The sequence below is a fragment of the Neophocaena asiaeorientalis genome, unplaced genomic scaffold (assembly GCF_003031525.2).
Source record: "Neophocaena asiaeorientalis asiaeorientalis breed wild unplaced genomic scaffold, Neophocaena_asiaeorientalis_V1.1 scaffold376, whole genome shotgun sequence".
NCBI classification, from domain to species: domain Eukaryota; kingdom Metazoa; phylum Chordata; class Mammalia; order Artiodactyla; family Phocoenidae; genus Neophocaena; species Neophocaena asiaeorientalis.
This window is the reverse complement of record NW_020174368.1, coordinates 1166490-1176271: the sequence shown is the minus strand read 5'-3', so window position 1 is coordinate 1176271 and position 9782 is coordinate 1166490. Positions and strand designations below refer to the sequence as shown.

General features: G+C 35.7%; 1 protein-coding gene across 2 annotated transcripts in view; it reads right to left on the bottom strand.

Annotated features, from left to right (window-relative positions):
- Window positions 1-9782, bottom strand: part of LOC112407034 (survival motor neuron protein) — a 46095-nt gene that overhangs the window by 10085 nt on the left and 26228 nt on the right. For both annotated transcript variants that reach the window (XM_024756167.1, XM_024756168.1), the window contains exon 8: window positions 5629-5679. In XM_024756167.1, the coding sequence (XP_024611935.1) occupies window positions 5632-5679 (48 nt within the window). In that variant the 3' untranslated portion in view covers window positions 5629-5631. The remainder of the gene's footprint in view (window positions 1-5628; window positions 5680-9782) is intronic.

The following is a 9782-nucleotide window of genomic DNA, read 5'->3' as shown; positions in this document are numbered from 1 at the left end:
TATATATATATATATACATACATACACACACACACACACACACACACACACACATACCAATAACCCCAAATCTGACATATGAACCTTATGTACTTGAGAGAGAGAGTGTAATATCATTGTTTAGCACATTTTGTTTTAACCATCACAACAGATTAATCTTTCAGAAATCATCCAACAACTGAAAATTGTTCCAAAATGAAAAGGTGATGCAATGAATTGTGCCATCCAACCAAGTATTCAAAAAAATGATAAAATGTTTGTTTAAAAATAGGAGGAATAGTTGGTAGTGTACTTATTTTCCTGTGATAGGTTATAAAACTGGGCACAATTTATGATGCAACTGTTTCCAGGCATTGGGCAACAGAGAGCACAGGGTGAGATTCTTGAGAAAGGGAAACAGGTGAGCTTTGCATTCACCCTCTTTGGCTGGACACAATTTCCAAACTGCAGCATGAAAGGTGGAGCCTGAGTAAAGAGTACTGTTCTTCCTGGGTGGGGGGAAGAAACAGGGATTGGAGTCTAGGCTCTGGAATAAGGCAGATGGAATTTGAGGAGGTAAGGTCTAGAGGGAAGGGACTTAAAGAGAAGGAGCCCCAAAAATCTGTGTAGGATTCCCACTTAGGTCCTTGCCCAAATCCTAAGTTATGCACGTGTAGGACAAGACTCCACAGAGCCGGGCAGAAGCAATTGCTGGGGGGCTAAGAGCTGGAGAGAGTTCTGAAGTCATACAGAGTTCTACCACTTACTATGTGGTCCAAAGCAAGTCATTTGGGAATAATAATAGTAACTAACTTGAGAGGCTATTAAGATTCAATGAGGGACTGCCCTGGTGGTGCAGTGGTTAAGAATCCGCTTGTCAATTCAGGGGACATGGGCTTGATCCCTGACCCGGGAAGATCCCACATGCCGCGGGGTGACTGAGTCCACGTGCCACAACTACTGAAGCCTGCACACCTAGAGCCCGTGCTCTGCAACAAGAGAAGCCACTGAAATGAGAAGCCCACGCACTGCAATGAAGAGTGGCCCCTGCTCTCTGCAACTAGAGAAAGTCCGTGAGCAGCAACAAAGACCCAACACAGCCATAAATAAATAAATTTATTTAAAAAAAAAAGATTCAATGAAATAACAATGCCTAGCAACACATAGTAATCATTCAAAAATATAGCTATTATTACTTGTAAGGGAAGAAAAATATGATGTGACAGTTTCTAGTTTCCTTTACAATAAAAACCCAACTAACACAGAGCTAAGAGTCTACTGAAACCAAGTTCTATAAAGTAAGATTTTTTTTACAAATTTAAATGTTTATTATAAATTTTACAGTAAAAGTAAAATGAACAATATCCTAGAAGTCAAAATTCTACCTACAGGTAATGGCAAGAGTAGGGAAACTACAGAGTCCAAATTTTACCAAACAATGTACAACTTTCCAGATCAGCAGCTTAACTGGAAAAAACATGAAGTTTGTAAGCAAACAAATTTCAAATCAAATCCCTGCTCCCCTAACTAACAACTGACTGGTATCAAACAAGGTAGCTATGCTATCTTTTATATATATATATATATAAAATAAGATTAACCAGAAGTATTTATCTAAACACAAAGACTCATTAATATTCAGGTGCACTGCTTCACATCTTTCTTCTTCTGCCTAGAAACCAAGTTTTATTTAAAGTAGAATGCAGCTCAACCCTAAATTATATGCCATTTTAAAATATAAAAGGTCAATTTATGTGTCACAATAACTAGTAATGAAAGGATCAGAACTTCGAAGCTCAGAAAATTACTTTCTCCTACAGTATGGAGGTTCCTTAAAAAACTAAAAATAGAGCTACCATATGATCCAGTAATCCCACTCCTGGGCATATATCTAGAGAAAACTCTAATTTGAAAAGATACATACACCCCAATGTTCATAGCAGCACTATTTACAATAGCCATGACATGGAAGCAACCTAAATGTCTATTGAAAGATGAATGGATAGAGAAGATGTGGTATATACATATACAATGGAATATTACTCAGGCATTAAAAAGAATGAAGTAATGCCATTTGCAGCAACATGTAAGGAGCTAGAGAGTACCATACTGAGTGAAGTAAGTCAGACAGAGAAAGACAAACATCATATGATATCACTTAGATGTGGAATCTAAAAAAATGAACTTATTTACAAAATAGAAACAGACTCACATAGAAAACAAACATGGTTACCAAAAAGGAAAGGGGGAACAGGGATAAGTTTGGAATTTGGGATTAACAGATACACACTATTACATATAAAATAGATAAACAACAAGGACCTACTGTATAGCACTGGGAACTATATTTGATATCTTACAATAATATATAATGGAAAAGAATCTGAAAAAGAATGGGTATACATACATGTATATGTATAACTGAAATCACTTTGCTGTACACCTAAAACACTGTAAATCCAACTATATTTCCATTAAAAAAAATTAAAAAAAAGAAAGAAAAGAAATTAGTTTCTCCAAAAGCTTCTCCAACTATATTACTTGGTGTCTTCAAAACATGTTACATATATAATCTCAGGACAATAGCTGAACCCACAAGTAATAATAATTTAAAACAATCCTGTGCAAAAGAGAACATACTGTATGATTGCAGTTCTAAACTAAGTAAAACTAATCTTTGTTCATAGAGGTCAGAATGGTGATTGTCAGGATAGGTAAGTGTGGTGAATGACTAGAAAGGGGTACAAAGGAACTTCTGGACTGAGGGAAATGTTCTTTTATCTTGATGTAGTAACAATGGTATACCTTCTCAAAACTGATCAAACTCTTCACTTTAAATCTGTGCATTTTTTAAAAAAGTTTATTTATTTATTTAATTTTTGGCTGCATTGGGTCTTCATTGCTGCGTGCAGGCTTTTCTCTAGTTGAGGTGAGCGGGGGCTACTCTTCGTTGCGGTGCGCGGGCTTCTCATTGCGGTGTCTTCTCTTGTGGAGCACGGGCTCTAGCAGCGTGGGTTTCAGTAGTTGTGGCATGCGGGCTCTAGAGCTCAGGCTCAGTAGTTGTGGTGCACGGGCTTAGCTGCTCCGCAGCATGTGGGATCTTCCCCAACCCGTGTCCCCTGCATTGGCTGGCAGATTCTTAACCACTGCGCCACCAGGGAAGTCCCAATCTGTGCATTTTACTGTATATAAATTAACCTCAAAAAAAGTATTTGGAAAAAAAAATGACAGTGATGTAAAAATGTTCTTGAATCCTCTTGCAAGGCCACAATTCATACACAAAAATGATAAAACACCAAGTATTTTGTGAAATACCTGAATACTGAACGTCTTCTACTGATTGCTGTATATAAACATGGATTTCTGCAGAAGCAGGAGTTGCTCTGGTTAAACTTTCAGAATTTCACTTCTGAATTGAATTCATTGTTTTCCATTCACCAAGAGCTTCAAACAACATATAACTTACATTCATAACCATTCATAACCTGTATAACCATTCATAACCTGTAGTTTATTTCTGTTAATGGCAACCATACAGAAAAGCTAAACTTACAACATGACTCAGATAAAGTAATCTCTGGCTGATCCCTTAATGAAGGTACTCTTCAATTATGGCATCTCACCTTCTATTTGCCTATCTTCTGAATATAGGTACAGACCATGGAATTTTCCATCTAGGATTCTTCATAACCACAAGGACAATTACTACAGTGAAAGCCAGAAAACAAGCTGTTTTGACTTCATTTTCTCTCTTCTTTGACATTCCCTCCAATCTGTGCTCTAAGCCCATTCTAGACTTCAAAAAACCATGCCAGATACTGTAGACATGATGAAGAATGAGATGTAGTGCCTTGCCTCTAATGACACAGGAAAGACAGATATATAAACAATAAAGATATTATACCGTGAAAAGCTATGTAATAGAAATAAGCAGAGAACAGATGCAAAGAGGGGAACTTACATGGATGGAGAACGGATAACAGTGGTATGACATTTGGGCTAGCCTTAGGCCTTGAAACACACTGCCCTAATGCTTCTAGCTTGTGCATTCTCTGCCTGGAATACTTCAGCCCAATTCATCCCCTGCCTAGTTTTTCTATTCATCTCTTTAGACTTAGCTGAATAACCTAGCTGAAGAACTTCAATTGAATAAAACTGACTTTAATCGAAGAATGAAATACAGGTAACTATACTTTTAAATGTGAGGATTTATATAATTTAAAAAATATCCCTCCCAGGAACGCATAGATTTTGAAAAGATGTTTTTCGAAATTTGCTTTTCAAGGCAACATGGAAACATCCACTAAGAATCATAATGTCCACAACCTTTTATTAAATAGTCACAACACAGAGAGTTACCCTGACGCTATGACAGAAGAGAATCGAGTACTACATATAAGAAGGTAGTTACTAATGTTATTGAGAATGCCAAAAGCTACTGAACTAAAGGAAGAGCGGCATAACATACAGGCAAACAAGCTGATAGAAAGAATACGTAAAAACATTAAAAATGTGATATTAAGTGGGGATATATACACACACACACATGCACAAAATACTGATGACAAACATCAAAATATGGATGAATATGGACCAAAAGTGTAAAATATGTAAAAAGGGAATACAACAGACACATAGATTTTACTCATTTAGTTAAAAATACTGAACACTTTTCTTATGTACTTTTCAAACACACAGAAAATAGAAAAAAAATAGTACAATGAACATCCATATGAACACCACTTAGATTCAATAACAGCCATATACGCTTCATGCACACACATATATACATTTTGCTAAATCATTTAGAAATGTATTACAAACACTGTAACACTTCACTTCTAAATACTTCAGTATGCAAATTTAAAGACCTTCTTCCAGAAACTACAACACCCTTATCACAGCTCATAAAATTAGCAATAGTTATCTAATATCATTTAAAATCCAGTCTATATTCAAATTTCCTCAACCCCCAAGTCTCTTATAAATAGCTTTTCAAAACCAGGGTCTAATGAATAATGAAGGATGCCACATTGTATTTGGCTGTTATATCTCAAGTCACTTTTAATCTGGAATAGTTACCTACTCCATGTCATGTTTTCTTTCATGACACTGAATTTTTGAAGAAAGGAGGCCAGTTATCTTCTACAACATGCCACGTTCTGGACCTGTCTGATCATTTCCTTTGTGATGTCATTTAACTTGTTGCTCTATCCCCAGTATTTCTGATAAATGGGAAAGTAGATCCTAAAGGTCTGTTTAAATTCCACTTAAACTTTTTTGACCATAACACTTCATAGGTAATACAGGGTATTTCATACTGCATCTCAAATGAAAAAGCAAGTCTGACTGTCTGATTACAGTGATGCAAAATTTCATCTCTGATTCTAAGGATCTCTTTATTATAAAGGTATGTTTTCCTTTCAATACAACCAACCAACAAGTATTTGCTGAGATGATGCTTTGACATCATAAGAATTCTAGAGGGGATTTAGATCAATCTTTTATCAAATAGTTTTTGCATCAAAATGTCTTTAATATTGTTTTACATTAACTTTTCTACTTTTCAATATTTTAAACATATATTTTCTACAAACTACAAAATTTATAAAAAAGTAACATTCTCTTTTATAATGATGGTAGACTTACTCCTTAATTGAAATGGGAGCACCTTCTTTCTTTTTGACTTTGTTTGAAACCCTGTAAGGAAAATAAAGGCATTTAGAAGCATAGAACACAGGAGAAAATATTTGCAAACGAAGCAACTGACAAAGGATTAATCTCCAAAATATACAAGCAGCTCAATATCAAAAAAACAAACCCAATCCAAAAATGGGCAGAAGATCTAAATAGACATTTCTCCAAAGAAGATATACAGATTGCCAATAAACACATGAAAGGATGTTCAACATCACTAATCATTAGAGAAATGCAAATCAAAACTACAATGAGGTATCACCTCACATAGGTCAGAATGTCCATCATCAAAAAATCTACAAACAATAAATGCTGGAGAGGGTGTGGAGAAAAGGGAACCCTCTTGCAGTGTTGGTGGGAATGTAAATTGATACAGCCACTATGGAGAACAGTATGGAGGTTCCTTAAAAAACTAAAAATAGAATTACCATATGACCCAGCAATCCCACCCTGAGAAAACCATAATTCAAAAAGTCATGTACCACAATGTTCATTGCAGCACTATTTACAATAGCCAGGACATGGACGCAATCTAAGTGTCCATCATCAGATGAATGGATAAAGAAGATGTGGCACATATATACAGTGCAATATTATTCAGCCATAAAAAGAAATTGAGTTATTTGTAGTGAGGTGGATGGACCCAGAGTCTGTCATACAGAGTGAAGTAAGTCAGAAAGAGAAAAACTAATACCGTATGCTAACACATATATGAGGAATCTAAAAAAAAAAGAAAAAGTGGTTCTGATGAACTTAAGGGCAGGACAGGAATAAAGACGCAGACACAGAGAATGGACTTGAAGACACGGGGAGGGGGAAGGGTAAGCTGGGACAAAGTGAGAGAGTAGCATTGACATATATACACTACCAAGTGTAAAACAGCTAGCTAGTGGGAAGCAGCTGCATCGCACAAGATCAGCTTGGTGCTTTGTGACAACCTAAGGGATAGGGAGGGTGGGAGGGAGACGCAAGAGGGAGGGGATATGGGGATACATTATACATATAGCTGATTCACTTTGTTATACAGCAGAAACTAACACAACACTGTAAAGCAATTATATTCCAATAAAGATGTTTAAAAAAAAAAAGAACACACATTTTATACAGAAGTGAACATTTTCTTTCACATAAGACATTTCATTAATTCTCTTTAACAAAATATCATCAGAAAATAAGTTTACAGCCTTCAAATGTACTTTAAACGTGACTCCAAAGTAAACAATTATTAGGCTGCAATTAAGAAAGTTTTCTTCTTTCACTAAGTCTGAAGATGTTCCTGAGCCAACTTATATCTTATTTTCTGTCAAATAAAATATATAATGTGTCACACTCATTTATTAAAATAAAACCATTAAAAACCAGTACTCACTAGACAAAAATATTTTAGAAGTTCAAAAAAAAAATTAAGACTCAAATATTTACTGTTTTTCCTGGTCATACTTAGCACAAATGTCCTACTCCTCTCTTCTCCTTTCTGGCCTCAATACCTTCTATCTTTCCCTACATATATACTAGCTTTCGACTTCACTATTAACCTATATCTTTGAGGCCACAAGATATATTAAAGGGGATTTGTTACTAATAAGTACCAAAGTTAGAGCCTGTGCTATGTTATTTCAGTAACATTACTCTCATTCATCTGCATTCTGTTAGGATTTCTAGAAAAAGAAAAATGTATAGGTTAAGAGCTAGACCCAAATCCTGTCTGGCTGCTCTTATGGGAACAGGTTAGTAATGGAAAAGTTGTCAGTCACATATGCTTCTGTGGAGCAATGGCTAAGAATCGCTACCTGAAGGCAACGCTCTCTAAAACACACATAAGCTATTGGAAAACATGACAATGAACAGTAGCTTCTTCTTTTTAATGGTAAAAATTTCCAAGAGACAAAAATGCAAGATCTAGGAAATGGCAATTTGTTTACACTTCTGCATATGAACATAGGTTTATATTTTAATTTACGCAGATATACAAATAATACTGCAAAAAGTAAAGATCATTTCTCTGGAACAAGTTAATCATAGCTTAGCCCTGAATTTGTGGCATATATACTGGACAAGGCTGCTTTCCTAGGAACTGGTGCTTGAACTCACAAAAGAAACAGAAACATCTGCATTTTGTTGGTTAGGACCAGAGTTCAAAGTCTGTTGAAAATCTGCTAGGTTTTAATAACAGTACAATCAAGTATGTGAAATATGAATGTTTATGAGTACAATTAACCAACTTTAATTTTCATCCAGGTCATCCTTCAAATCAAATATATTCTGACACGTTAGAACATTCATATTTTTTAACTGCTGCTAGAGTTATCAAAGAAAGCAATAAGGTGTATAACTATTTAAGGCTGTGGTAAAACAAACATTTTCAAGTTGTACCAGTGGCAATACACATGGAAAGAATTGTGGAAAGGCAGTCAACAGTATCAAAAGCTACTAAAATGTTTAAAAACTAAACTAAAATAAAATGTTTATACTTTTTGACCCAATAATGATACTTCCAGATGTCATAAGGAAATAATCTGCAAGAAGCTTTATATAGAAGAATGGTTATCTAATTACCAGAGGAAAAACTTGCTAATGTTCAACATTTAGCAAATGATGAACTTATTCTGAACCAGACTTACTATGAACCAGGCACTATTCCAGATGCTAAAGATCCAAGGTTATAAGACAGACAAGGTCCCTGCTCCCGTGGAGCTCAACATTCTACTGGAAGGAGACAGATAAACAGGTAAAGAAAATCATACCAAGAACGATAAATGCCACACAGAGAATCTAAGTGGGGTGATATAATAGAGAATGAGGGCGGATCACTTCTAGCTTAATCAGGAAGATGAAATTTCAGTTGAGATCTAAGCAACAAGCCAGACAAGTGAAATACAGGGTAACAGCTTTCCAGACTAAAGAATAATGAGTGCAAAGGGCCAGAAGAAGGTATAAATCTGGACATGAGCAAGAAAAGAGGCCAGTGTTGCAGGAGTGTACTGAGTAAGAAGAGTGTGGAGGAACTTCCCTGGTGGTCCAGTGTGTAAGACTCTATGCACCCAATGACCGGGTTCGATCCCTGGTCAGGGAACTAGATCCTGCATGCATGCTGCAATTAAGAGTCCACATGCCACAACTAAGAAGTCTGCATGGTGCAACTAAAGATCTCGCATGGTGCAACTAAGACCCCATGCAAATAAATAAATAAATATTTGAGAAAATAATATATCACTCTAGCTGCTGTATTCAGAATGGATTTGGCAGGATGGGACATGAAATTTCATAAGCAAAAAGAATACTTGGGATCTGCTGCAGTAAGGTAAGAGATAATGATGTCTTATCCAGAATATATAAAGAGCTATTACAACTCATCAACAAAAAGACAAACAGCCTATTTAAAAATAGGCAAAGGATGTGAATAGACAGTTCTCCAAAAAAGATATATAAATGGCCAACAAGCACATGAAAAGATGCTCAACATCGTTTAGTCATTAGGAAAGTGCAAATCAAAACCATTAAAACGTATCACTTCATACCCACTAGGATGGCTATAATCAAACAAGGAGACAATAGTAAGTGTTGGTGACGATGTGGAGAAATAGGAACCCTCACACATCGCTGGTGGTTATAATAAAATGGTGCAGTCACTTTATTTACTTATTTATTCTTTAAAGACTTTTTTTTTAATGTGTACCATTCTTTAAAAGTCTTTATTGAATTTGTTACAATATCGCTTCTGTTTTATGTTTTGTTTTTTTATCCGAGAGGCATGTGGGATCTTAGCTCCCTGACCATGGTTCCGCTACAGCGATCTTTTGAGCCAGCAATTCTACACCTAAATATATATCCAAGAAAACTGAAAATATACATCCATACAAAATTTTATACACAAATGGTGATAACAGAATTATTCACTGTAGCCAAAAAGATGAGACAACCCAAATGTCCATCAACTGATGAATGGATAAGCACAATGTGGTACATCCATGCAATTAAAAGAAATGGGGACCTGAACGAACTTTTAGCCAATATATCTCGGTTAAAAAAAGAGATGATAGTATCTTGAATGGGTATTAGTGGAGAGAAATCAAAGTGCATTGATTCAGGATCTGCATGAAAATAGT